General features: G+C 41.1%; 1 protein-coding gene across 6 annotated transcripts in view; it reads right to left on the bottom strand.

Annotated features, from left to right (window-relative positions):
• Positions 1–14,277, bottom strand: part of LOC122775744 (membrane-associated guanylate kinase, WW and PDZ domain-containing protein 2-like) — a 113,981-nt gene that overhangs the window by 49,969 nt on the left and 49,735 nt on the right. For all 6 annotated transcript variants that reach the window (XM_044035871.1, XM_044035870.1, XM_044035872.1 and 3 more), the window contains exons 3-4: positions 7,878–7,997; positions 2,395–2,619 (exon numbers count right to left, since the gene is read on the bottom strand). In XM_044035871.1, coding sequence (XP_043891806.1) covers positions 2,395–2,619; positions 7,878–7,997 — 345 coding nt within the window. The remainder of the gene's footprint in view (positions 1–2,394; positions 2,620–7,877; positions 7,998–14,277) is intronic.

Below are 14,277 nucleotides of genomic sequence, written 5' to 3'. Positions count from 1 at the left end.
GTCAGTGGATGATGAGTATCTGATTGAGGAGAGTGAATCCTCAAGAGAGAAAACATCACAGTTCTAAGAAGAAAAGCGAGGAAGGAAACGCTCTTTTTCTCACTACTTATTGGATTTATCCAGACGTAGAAATATTTATTGATCACTAGAAAGTTCTTTCATTCAGATGCTGTTTGATACGAAAAATGATTTTTAAAAGGAAAGGATATAAAGCTTTTTGATCAGAGCTTTTTAACCTCTTTTGCATTTGAAGAATTAGTATTAGTTATTTTTGCGCGCACACCTATTCGTGATAGTGAATTTGTCCTCTGAATTTAACTCATCCTTTTTACACAAGAGTGGTGAACACACACAGACCGCACAGGAGCAGTGGGCAGCACCAGGGAGCCCTGGGAGCAATGGGGATTGGGTGCAAGTGCTTGAGCCATCCCAGGATTTGAACTGGCAGCCCTCTGGTTAGAAGCCCAATTCCTTTCCTCTTGGCCATGGTCTGCATTTGCACTTAAAGAGTGCAAAGTATTTTCTGCTGCATCATCCTGGAACCTTAACTTATCCTCTAGTCACGAATATAGTGTTTTTATTTTTTAATTTCCATCTACGTACTATTTAAAATTAAAAATGTTACCTTTGTTTTTCTGCCTTTATTTGATCATTTTTGATAGTGAGCTTACAGACGTGTCAGTATCACATGAAAGAGACAGATATTTTTCAGATGAAGGAAGTGTGTGTGGGGCACAAAGATTGTTCAGGAGAAGAAGAGAGGGGGAGAGTTGGTGTATTAATAGACACAAGGACAAAGGCCAGTGGCAGGAGGGCAGAGACAGACAGCAGGAGACACATGAGAAATGAGAGGACGGACAGACAGTAGCTCAAGTCAAGATGAGACTGTGGACGGTGATAATGACGGAGACATGAATGAGTCCATATGGATTCTGTTCCATACGGTTAATGACAACATTTGCTCTACAAAGTCTGTAAATGTCTGTAATGATCAGTCACATCTGTACTCACTCATAAACTGCAGATGGAAAACTGGACTAAAGGATAAAATAGACACTCTAGGTGCAATGAGAAGAACGTGTGACAGTTATTACAACTGGCTCTTTCATGGTTGTACTCAATCATACCAGTGAGTAAAGACAATATTAGACAAAGAAAGACAATATTATGAGTGAGAAGTGTTTCAATGAACACCTCCACTGTGTATGTGTGAGTCAGTCTTTACGGTCATCAGTGCATGGCTGCATGAAACGGCACGCGACACACACAACGAGTGACTAGTGACTTGTAAAGCAGTTGTTTTCAGTGTAACTGAATCATTAGAATCAGTTAATTAAAACTATTCGTTCAGTACTTCCTCCATGACCGGAGCACAGACTCCATGTGACACTTTAGTCGCTGGTCTGAAATACAGTGGCAGGGTTTGTGATGCCACTCGCTGCTCACCGGTCACGATCAGCAGTGCTGGATACACCAGACTCCTCTGTTAATTATGAGATTTTAGACATTTCCCTGATAATTGATGGAGATCAACCCATGTTTTTAGGATCGTTAAGCCTTTTTAACTGATCTACAGTTCGGCACTGTTCGGCTTGATTCTTGTGTCGGACGTCTCTTCCGGTGACGGCACTCTTAACCGTGCCGTGCCGACAATGAATTATCAGGACTAGATTTCCCTCGCAGCCACTCTGCTGCTTCATGTGTTTACAAGGGGAAAAAAAAGAAAAGATCTTGAGTGTATGGATGATGGAGGTCAGAAGCTTAGTGGACAAAGACCAGTCAGACCTACTTATCTGAGCCGTGTATCACAATGCTCACTAAAATGCTTGCTGCACTCAAAAAAGTTGAGATCTTTTCATTTGAGTGTGATGCAAATGTGTGATGTGTGTGTGTGTGTTTGATGTGCATCTCCATTTAAAATAATATGTTTGTGAATGCGAAAGAAGCTGCATGTAAATGACCCCTTAAAAGGGTTTTATTGGAAGAAACTGAATATACCACCCACATGGATGTTTGTATAAGAATATAACAGCTTAACCATTTTATGTACAGCAGCCCAAATGGACAAGCCAGCCCAAGAGCGCATGTTGACTAAAACAAAGAACCACATCCTTTCAGGTACACGAATGCCACTGTAGTTCCCTGATGCACATCTCGAGGAAGATTGGGTTAAATGTGGAGTCCTCTGTTTGACACAATCTACACTTGTGTCACTAAATTCTTACACAATGGCCTTTTAATAAACAACCCTAAAGATCGTGAAGGCTGCCAGAGCATATATTTCCCCTCCCCTAAATATAGACCTGTCCTCATGTGTCAATCTAATCTCAGACAATTCTCAATAAAAACATCAAAACAGAATATTGACGTTTTCACTCTCCTATCATACAGCACCTGGTGTGATGGCCACGCCATTGCCATTGACAACCGGACTCTCCTCTTCCTCCTCCTCGGGCGGCTCTAGGCTGGCGCGTTGCTCCATGTTGCTGACTGACTGGTTCCTCTTCCTCTTGCCCTGGGCGCTGGGCCGGGCTCCAGGCAGGAGGGCCTCACTCACATTCAGAGGAGGGGCTGCGGGGGACGGCTCTGCTGGAGGTTTTGGTGTGCCGTAAAAGTTATCTGAGGGCAGAGAGGCATGGTGGTGTTTGTATAAGTGACCATATGTACAGCACGACTACCTCAGGTGATATAACACACTGTCTGCTAAGCAGAGCGGAAACTATGGGAACCTGGGATTTAAACAGACGATGTCAGACTCGGTTGTCTGCACAGAATGCAGCAGAATTAACACAAACTATTTCTGACCAGAGACTAATCAATTGCGATAAATCTAATTAATGCTGTGCATTCGCACGCTGACTGACATTTCGAGAAATAATGACTATAACTAATAACTTTTCATTTCTTATTAAATGTGATCTTTAGATGCCAGATGTCCATGCTTTAAATCAGAAGATAAAACGTCCTATTTTTATACCTAAAATGTATTTATCTGCCACTGCAACACAAACACACAGATAATAAGGGTCAACTATAACACAAGGTGGCTTTGTCCTAAAAACAGTGACAAGGCCAAACCTCTACATGTACAGTCAAAGCATCAGTGTGCTTCCATTTCACCTTTAGTGGATGACAAATTTCTCTGCCCTATCATTCGCCCTGTATGCTGTTCTCCTATAGCCAGCAACCTTCCCTGACTCCGTCCTCTGTCCTTACACAGAGCAAACCTGTGATGTCCACACTACCACACTGATGGCTCTTCATTCAGTACAGTAAAGTTCCCTCATTTATTGAATGTCCCAGTATAGATACACTTGAGGGGAACTGATTTATTGTGTCTGTCTCTGCTACTCTAGGTAGCTTCAGTATATGCCCCCTTTTATTTATTCATTCATTCATTGTCTACTACTTTATCCTCCACATGAGGAGAGAGGATAAAGTAGGAGGAGGAGCTAATCCCAGCTGACACCTTGGACAGGTTGCCAGTATATATATATATACACATACATACATATATATATATATATATATCGTATGGTTTAGGTCAATATAGGTCCAGATTTGCTAAGTCCACTTGGGTCCAGTAAAATAACCTGACTTTGTCTCTGCTGTATTAAACTAACTGACTCACAGGTTCAGCTCTCAAAGCCCAAACCGGCTGTCTGTTTATCTTAATTAAGATGACTCTCCCTAAACTACAGCTGTTGCTTTGGACAGACGTGGGACATGTGTATGTGTGGAGAAAGATTAACACGGTGTTAGTGAGAGGAACAACATGTTAGTTCATTTCAAATCACAGCTAATTGCTTCCTCAAAAGCTGACAGTGTTCTTGGATTTGTCTCAAGAAAATCTCTTTTTCCTCTTCTCTGGAAAAACAAACAAAATCTTGGTGCTGAGTAAAGTATCAAATGTAAACACAAAAGGCTTAATATGACCCCAGGGACAAATGATAAATGACCCACTGCATTGTCTGCACGCAACATAATAACAGCCACAACAACTTTGTTGTTCTAAGTTACAACAACAAACTACACAAGTACAAAGTTATATTCAGTCATATTTGGATGGTTTAGAGCACAAGTGCACTTCATCTTCTACTTTATGAGCAGAGTGCTGCTTTAACGTATTTCTGTCTGTGAGTCATTTGCATGGAGATAAATTAGATATTGTTCTTTCTAAAAATGTTGCCTTCAGAGGACACCTGCTAACGTACGCTATAATATTTGAACTCAGTTGGTGAAGATATAGAATCTTCTATGTCATTGTGAGCAGCTCTGTTTGGAGGGAGGTGAAGAGCTTGTTAGTTATGGAGTAAATGTTAAGTATAAACCATGACTTACTCCACATTATACCAGAGACGCATCTCTCTATCAACTCTTATTTTCCACATTGCTAAACACACATTTCTGACTGGTCACGTTTGCTCGTCAGCCACAGGACGGCTCGACTTTCATTTGAAATATAAACAAGACCCTCGCTGTCAGGGAAATATATTTTTATGATAAAACATTAAGTGTGAGCGAGAGGCAGAGACGTCTTATTTTATAATCCCTCAAAGTGGAGAGGAGTGAGGGTTTCACAAAGAGGAAGCCAAGGGACGGGGGCAGAGGGAGGAGAACAACAGCTGAGCAAAGGAGAGGGAATGAGGCAGCAATAAAGGACAAAGAAAGGATCAGTGGCTCATAGACCACAGACATCAGTTTACTTTCATCCCCGCAGGAGGCGGAGAGATATTACGACAGGCTCGATTGCAGCCACTTCTTCCTCGGTATAAGTACACTTAGCCTGCTGCCCACGGCACTGTGATTAAAGCATGAATGTGCACACACTGGCACATGTAAACAAGTGTACAGTCACATACAGCATGATCCACCATGATCTGCAGCGAACATCCACCAACTTCACTTAGGGATCATTCCGGTTTGTGGGTTTATACAAAGTTCAGCCACAGTACAGCTGTTTCGATTGTTTTCAGAACAAAGTATATAAATATATATTTAAATGTGATTTGACCTTAATTTAACTAGGAATACAAAAAAAAGTCATTGAGAATAAAAATCTCCTCTTCCGTTTGAAAAGGGAAAATAGTGAATTCAATTAAAATGAATTAAAAAAAAAAAATCCATAATTATTTTTGATATTTTACCCAAATCGTCCACACAACTTGCATCATACATTCTGTTCAGGAAACACCTTCTTGCTTCATATTTCAGTTTCACCTCTTTATCAGTCACATAACAGAAACCCCGTCGCTGTTTCTCATCTGTAGTATTTTGTCTTATAAGTGCAGAGAGAATCACTTTAATATGAACGCAGATTAGTTCTGATATTGAGCTGAAACACAGCCACACCCCCCCCCCACCACATGCCAAGAATCAGCATAAGACAGGAACGCTTGACCTCATAAAAGTCTGTCTGTCAGCAGGGACTCAAGGAAAATCATTTTAGCAACTTCACAAATCAAATCTGCACCTGCTTAAGTCTAGCGTACCTATCGTAAAACGATGCCTTTATGTTTGACAAACGTGTGTTGCATTTTAAACACAGCACACAGGACCTGTTGATCCACTGCTGCCTCCAACAGCAAGTTCAAATGTAATATTTAGTGGTGTTCGGTGTTTGAAACGAGGCAGCACTCGTATGTGCGTGTATTATACTATTATTCTTTTTCTTTTTCCCTGTGTCCCTGACAGCAGCCATGTTATTAAGTGATTCTGTTTGATGTTGTTCACAGTGCACACACGCAGGCAGGCAGCTTGTCACCGTCATGAGTCAGGACCTCATACCATCACCCTTCACAAAAACCTGAAGAAACACTTAAAGGACAAACTGAAGAGATTCTCTGCAGAACATAAATCATGTTGGGATTAGTTCAGGCCAGACTTCCTGCTTTTGCACCCTGATGCTTAAAAAAACCCCTCAAAAAAACAACAATGCTCCCCTGATCCTCCTCACCACTCCTGGTTTGCCCTAAAGCATCTTGGCTTTATGCTTAGTTCAATAGCCGCCTTCAGTTGTGACTCACCATACACACGAGCTCTTACATTATGTGCTCACACACACACACACACAGAAACCATGCATGCACTACAATTACCTTGAAGAGTGTTCTGATGATTCTCTGATTCTGTCCTACATCACTGCCCTCTAAATAGTTTTCTCATCTTGTCTCCATCTCTACTTCCTCTTATTTTAATCTTAAACAGCTTCCCATAACGTACATAAATAAACTCTGGGGGGACAGATACACACTCGAAATCTGTGCAAAATACGTGAACATGCAGTTATGAAATCAACCCCGCACACACACACACACACACGTTTGTGACTCCATTCATACTAATATCAATCTCACATTCCCTTCAGATCGCAGTGATTTCTTGCCAGCAATTCACGCTCATATGAGAGTCTTTGTGTTGTGTGAGTGATGGGTTGTTCATAATGTGGGTAACAGTGGACCTCCTCACATAATCTCACATAATCTCACATAATCTCAAGCAGGTGTCCAGAGTTCCCGTCTTCTCCACTGTCTCTTTTGACCAAAACTGAAAAAAAAAAGTTGATATAATGATATTTTCTCTTTTTTTTGACTCTTGACTCTCATGTTCATGTAAAAATTGGTTTCTTTTTTCTGTTTTTTACAGTATTTTTTTCTGATTTACTGAATCATTCTTTTTCTAAGTTTAGAGAGCATTTGAAACAATGAACACATTCATTCCTTCATTGAGAGCTCGATTTAATGGTAACAACATGGACGGCTTGTTTAGTTTAATCAAGTTTTAATTTGATCTGGTTTAAGACACATAGATGGTTTTATTAGCATGAGCCTGTTCAGAAGGAAAGCCTTTTCAGATCTGCTAGACATAGCAATGACTCTCCAGGATCAGTTGGACAGATACGGCATGCTCGGCAGTATCTCGATAACTCAGAAAAAAAATGATTCAGAAAAGCAGAAAAAATTACTCTGAAAACAGGAAAATGAAATTTGGCAGAAAACCTGGAAAAAAAAAATTATAAAAAAAACCAAACCAAAAAATAACTTATTATTACTAACACAGTTACTTAGCAAGGGTTGTGCAGCAGTGAAAACGGTTCCCCCCAAACACAGTGGTTGCACCACATAGTGTTGCACACGTCTTGTGGTATATGAAAAATGTATATCTTTACCGCCCGGCAATACTGGAAAGAAAAGTCTTATTCCGCCCATACAGTCTTCACAGACTCCGAACTATGACCAGGGCCTGAGGGGACACGAATGTGAGCATGTCCACATTTCCAGATCACACTGACCATACTTGACTACACATGCTACTTAGTGCAGTGCTTTCCAGTCTGGTTATCAGCGCAGAAGACGATAACCATCGACACTTGCTCGAGGTTATGTGAGGAGATCTGCTGGTAAATCCACACATGAACAAGAACATGCAAATAAGGATGAACTCCTGGTAAACACGACAATGTTTGCATTCATCCAGCCCACTTCCACAACACAGACACACACCGCTTTTGTTTACATTCAAAGGTTTGTATTTGTGTCGCACTGTTCTATTCTTGATGTCCACTCATAGCTCTTTTACACCCATTCACGCTGCCCATCTATAAGCAGAAGGTTGTGTCAGACACACAGCAGCATGTAGACGAGCTGGAGGATGAGCTGCTCTACCGCTGATCCAAAGCTGTGTGTAAAAACATCACCTGACATCTGTTCTAGTAAGCAACGATATTTTCACAGTGGCACAAGATGGCAGATTCTGTTTAAAAACAGTCAAACATCTCGAGCGAAACATGTTCCTAATTCCGCTCCCCAAACACTTGTACTCGTCTCGCAGCTGCAGAAAGTTTCCTGGACAGCGGCCACAGCACTCCCAGAACTCACCTTCATATGTTCCACTCTCTAGCAGGGCTCCACTTTGCTCTAGTTCCATAAAACGCTCCACACTCACAAAGTTGTAGTCCACCCCCGGCACCTCCCCCTCCTTAGGCTGCCTGGTGGTACCTGCAGAGTGAGACACAGAGAGAGAAGCAGAGGAAGAAAGAGAAAATGAGAAAGGTCATCAGAGGCAAATAGGGCACTTGAGGAGAAAAGGCAGGAAGGCAGAGAAAGAGCCCGGAGAAAGGACTGGACAAAGAAGACGGCACATTTGAGGCTACAAAGTGTACGAGGGGAAGTGGGAGGGAAAAGGAAATGCTACAGAGGAGAGCGAGTGAAGAGTCATCACTTGTGATCGCCAAGTCCATTCACACAACTGAGCCTGAGTGACAGACAGACAGACAGACAGAGACAGAGAGAGAGAGACAGAGAGAGAGAGAGAGAGAGACAGAACAGACAGAAATGAGAGAGAGACAGAGAAGGAAACGAGAGAGACAGAGAGAGAGAAGACAGAGAACAGAAGCAGACAGAGAGAGAGAGAACAGAGAGAGACAGACAGACAGAACACAGAGAGGGGTGTGAGACAAGAGAGACAGACAGGCCAGAGTGTGAAAGAGAGAGTGTGATACAGACAGAGACACAGAGAGAGTGTGAGACAGACAGACAGAGACACACAGAGAGTGTGAGACAGACAGAGAGAGAGAGAGCGAGAGAGACAGTGTGAGACAGAGAGAGTGTGAGACAGACAGACAGACAGACAGACAGACAGACAGAGACTCCTGACCAGAAAAGACTCAGTGGTTCATGTTTTAGCTTGATTCAGTCTTCAGCTCAGTGAGCTTGACTCACATTTGAATATAAGAAGGTGAATTCAGTTTGTGATTTTCCAAATAAAAAACAATAACTTTTGTTTCTGAAAGATTTCTCTTTATACAGTATATATATTCATTTGCCTTCTCCTGACATGAGAGTTGCAGGGGGGCTCGAACCAATCCCAGCTGACATGTGATGAAGCGCAGCGTTCACCCTGCACAGGTCACCAGTTCATCACAGGTCCAACACACACACACACACACACACATTCTCTCACCTTCACACCTACGGTGAATTTAGAGTGTCCAATTAACCTCTGTGTGTTTTTGGAGTGTGGGAGAAAACTGAGAACCCCACACAAACACATTAACTAAAATCTAGCAAATGTGTACATAATGTTAATAACTACAGGAAAATGATTAATATGTGTTATTCAGATGATATACTGTATATGATGTCATATACATGTATTTGGTGAGTGATAAATTCCCAATCCAGCCTCTGGGAATGACTGATAAAATTATTTGCTGAATAATTTAGTGATCAATCAAAGGTTCCTAATCCCACCTGCTTCCCACTGATTGAGTGAATTGAACCAAAGCCACATGTTATTATGTTATGTGTGTAAAATACCAATGTTTTATTATTTAACATGCATGTAAATACTTTCTGGTTTCTTTACTCCTTTATGACAGTTAGGTGAATATTACGTGAAGTTTTGGACAAACTTTCCTGCACGAAAGAGAAAAATCTGTAATGGATATGAAAATAAACCGAAGCGTTTACAGCGTTGTTGACGTTGTTGAGCATGCTTTTCCCACCAGGAGTGCACATGCACTGTGCTCCTGGTGCCCGTCCAAAGCCCGGAAAAGTGGGAGGGTTGTGTGTCAAGAAGAGAATCCGGCTTAAATAAATCTCTGCCAATTAAATATGTGAATGACTGAAGGAGCAGGTGAGGAGGGAAGAGTCCAGAAGACGTTCAAACCAAATAAACCTCAAACCTCCTTACACGACACACCATACCCTTCCAATGTTTGTATCATGGTCCAGAACACCCCACATTACCATGCAACAACAACAACAACACAGTGCTCCTTCATCAACGCTCCAGAGATCTCCATCAGTGCTGCAGCACCGAGGCTCGGCTCTGTGATTGCAGCAAAGGGAGTGTTGAGTTTAATGAGGTGCTGTGTTTGTGTCTCTGCCAAGTGGATTTTCAGCCCAGGCTCAGTAAAGTCCACTGGTGTTGATTCCTGCTTTCCACTGATGATGGTCCAATCCAAGTCAGACTGACCCGGCCGTGCAGTTGATTTGAGATTTGTTATCCAATGGTCCTGGTGAACAACAGAAGAGAAGCACTTTCTGACTGAAACACATGTCGAAGCTCTAGAATTCCCAGACTTCATTGAGTTTTTTAAACTGTTGGATGGCGGAGCACAGGATAGATTACACTAAAATCCCTCGAGTGATACTATCTTAAAAAAGAAAAGAAAAGTAAATATGAACGCTTGATTATGCACAGGCTGTAAAAATGTAAATAAAAAAAAAGTAGCAACTGCATTTTATTTGACTTGGGCCTTTTATTTCTTCTTTATGGGAGAAGAATGTTTGTTAAACAGCATTATGTTTTTCATATGGCTGGATTATTGCTGTGTCAACATGCAGTAAATGTGTTGTTTTTATAAAAGAGTTTAAAATGACTTTATCGGCCACTTTAAAACAAACTGATACTGCACGCAGAAAACTAACTATGACTAAAAACAGATGATTAATTGGTCACAGAGCAGCCCACGGCATAAGCAAACTGAGCGGACTAAAAAAACATTTAAATATGTAGAAATCTTTAGATATATTTAAATATCTAGTGTTAAACTTAAGTTAACACTATATGATAAGTTTGATCATTTCATGCCATTTTTCAGTTAATCACCAGATTATTACTCACATGCAAGTACACTTAAATCATTTTTTATATATATATCCAAATGTTAATTTTTGAGGACTTGTTAATTTCAAATACCCAAAAGCACTGCAGTGGTTGTTTGTCCAACTGCAAATATGATGCTGCTCATTGACACTATCCTGGCTAGAGACACAGAAACGAGTTAATCATTAATTCAACTGTTCAACTGTTACATTTTAAAACTGCCATTATGTATGGTATGATTTACAAAGAAATAGCCATATCAGTGATAAAGATAAAAGCAGGGCTGTTCCGTTCATGTACAGTTCAGTAGGAAAATAAAAAGGCTGTGAAAGGTGTTAGTCACTGAGGAACATCTAACTGTCTCCAGAGTGTGATATCTTAATCAATAGCTCTCTATTGATTGTATGTCACCACTTTACTCCTGTAGTGCATCTGCTGAACATCCTCTGCTGTGTTTACCTCACCAGTAGCAGCAAAGACAAGTGCTTCACATCACGTAATGAAGAGGTGATATCACACTGTAAAGCATCTATAGCAGGACTGAACTGTGAAAAGCCATAGCAACAACAAGCCATTACAAGTGCACTGGGAATTCATATTTGTTTAAAAAAAAATACAAAACAATTACGGCTCTGCAGCAGACTGCCCACAGAGTCTGTCACTCACTCACTCACTCATTCACTCACTCACTCACACTGTAGAGTCAACATACTCCAGAAAACAGGCTCACGACTCGCACCGCGGTGAGTTTAAAGCGGCTATATGTAGACTTTCAAATGGGAAGTGTGATCCAAATAAGGAATTCTGCAGAGCACTGCTCCCACTCTCTCAAACTCCAGGTTGCCAGGTAGTTTGAAGAACCTATTTCACCCATGAAGTGAAAGACTAATGCCCCGGGAGCGACTCTTAAATCCCTTTCCGCAACATAAACATACATTTAAATACTATTTTAAACTGTGAATAAACTCGCTGTACCATTGAAATTGTTGGGTTTTTTTTATTTCAGTTTCCTTAACCTCTTCTAAGTTTCATTCATTCATTCATTGTCTACCTCCACATGGTGGTCACGGCGAGTCAAAGGCAGTTTCCAGTCGATCGCGGTGCTAACATATATAACACATTATAGTCCTTTTATCACTTAACATAATACCTTTCTTACATATGGCTCCTTTAAGTATTGATTCACGTGTGTGAATAGGATGAATTATGCTTTTAAAGCACTTTACATATGGACACAACATTAGTAGGGGATTACTAATGGCTCTGTCACGCCCCCTCTCCCCCACTGCATGACAAATGTTGTCCTGTCCCCGGAGTCAAAACGGTTGATTTATATGTCAATAAGTCTGTGTATAGACTACAGATGAGTGTTTACTTGTTGTCTGTGTAGTCGATTAGTCCTTAAATGGTGGACAAGTGCCCACTGTGCCAACAATAATCTCAGTGCCAAGCTGGTAACAGCTCTGTAGGACAGTGTAAATCATGTGACTCGTCCTCTGTGTCCCATCATCACCTTTGCCAAGGAGGTTCTGTTTTAGTGCTTTAGTCTGACTTTCAGCAGGATCCTGAAGTTCATTTCAATACCTTTTTAAGACTTTTTCAAGACCTTCTCAAAATATGTTAAGACCTTATCGCTACATCAAGCTGTAATCAGCGACACATATTTAACTTACAAAACAGTTTTAGTTTGCAAATCTATATCTATAGACCCTTTTGAGAGCTACGTCACAGAAATGCGCGCGCACAGTTTGGGGTCAGAAAACACTTTCTGACGCGTGTACGGGCTTTTTATCTATTCTTATCTACAGTATAAGGTAAGAGTGATGAGCTGGACACTTGCTAATATCATCTTCCCAATCTTTTATGGAAGCTGGTTCAGGCAGAACATTGCCGTCGACTAGTACTAATTTATTTAGGTATTGTTCGCGGTCCTTAATCGGCAAAGAAAGAACATATTCAGAATTATTCGGTGGAGGACCGTGGACATACATGCTACTCCCTCGCTAGGCTTGGGCGTGTTTGTTTACAATGAGCAGAACAACCTCCCGGTTGTTCTCAGCAACAGGCTTCAGCCATTGCTGAAATTCAGGGATCGCCAACCAGGAGTTCGCAAACTTACATTTTCCCATGTCTGACGATTTTGGAGCTTATTTCGTGGCAATTTCGGATATTATTTCACGCCAGGAGCGCATTGTTGTTTTTAACAAACACGGGGGGGGGACACATTCAAGCATACTTTTTGCAGCCAAACTCTATGGAAACATTTTTAATACCTCATGAAATCACGATTAAGACTTTTTAATACCTTTTAATTTTCCCAAAATTGATTAATGAACTTGTAATACTTTTTAAGACACCCTGTTAAAAACTACTGAGCGGACATTCTTAAAATATTGGTCTGAGGGTGAGGTCTAGAACTGTTCCTCTTCATTAAAATGTGCCCCGGACATCTAAAAGTGTAAATAAATAAATAAATTTGAAATTCAAATCAATATTGTTCCCAATGAACAAATGAACCTGTGTCAGAAATATCAGCACCTGAAGTCCCTCTGTGATATAAAGTAAATCAACACTAAAAACACAACTATTGTATTCATTTAATAATAACTAGCCCTCATACATACAGTATATATTGCCACTGGGCCTTGTTTTTGCCCATTTTCACACGTATTGATTCGACTCCATGGTTTTTATGAGGCTGCACTTTAACTGCTTATATATCGGCTCACTTTACAACATAAAGTTTCACTTAAACTCAACATACAGGAGGTATTGGATTTGTTTTTTAACCTGTATAAACCCAGCTGATCAAGGACACTGGCAAAACCCTCAGAGGAGTCGCTGTGATTGTTCCCGTGAGCTCCACCGCATGTTCAACCAAAAATCATAAAATAAGTGCATTTTGAAGAGGACCATCCATTGTGTGTGTGTGTGTGTGTGTGTGTGTGTGTGTGTGTGTGTGTGGAGAGTTTCTGTGAATAGCACAGAAGCTCAGTCAGTCAGTCAGACGGGGGCCGGTCGCCTTCCACTGAGTACAGCTATTGATCTGTAAGATCAGAGTGAAATTATTCTGCTGCCCACACCAGAGTAGGCAGAGCCTGCTGGAATACTGATGACCTGCCGATGGCCTTTTCCCACAGCTTCCTTCACTGGACACACCAGTCGAACAGAGAGAGAGAGAGAGAGAGAGAGAGAGAGAGTATCTCGGATCTGAGCAGGGAATATTGATCGATTGTGTGGCCTTGACAGAGGCAGATAGACGGACTCTTCCTCTTTTCTTCTTTCCTTTCCACACATTTCTATTCAGAGCAGAGCAGAGCAGAGCACACCACTGTACCTGTTCTCCCTCTTTTCTTCCCGGTAGCAACACCGACTAAATAATTGTTAATTAGACCTTTTTATTAAAAGGAAAGCTGTCCCAATAAAAAGCCATATGCTGTTCCTTCTGCCCCTGATACTGCTTTTCTCTAACACCATCTATTTTTTACCTTGCCAACTTCGTCTGTCTTATCCCCGCAAGCTCGCAGGTACAACACTGATAAAAATGTCTTTTATAATTGATGAAGGCTTCTGGATAAAGGCTGAAATGTCAGTCTTGTATTCTTTTTTTGTAGATATAGCTACAAAAACGGCTTTAATAAATGAGCTGAACAAAGGAGGACAAGT

This window comes from Solea senegalensis, linkage group LG10 (genome assembly GCF_019176455.1).
Source record: "Solea senegalensis isolate Sse05_10M linkage group LG10, IFAPA_SoseM_1, whole genome shotgun sequence".
In the NCBI taxonomy this organism is placed as follows: Eukaryota; Metazoa; Chordata; class Actinopteri; order Pleuronectiformes; family Soleidae; genus Solea; species Solea senegalensis.
The sequence above is the reverse complement of the archived record's forward strand: the minus strand, read 5'-3'. Positions and strand labels throughout refer to the sequence as shown.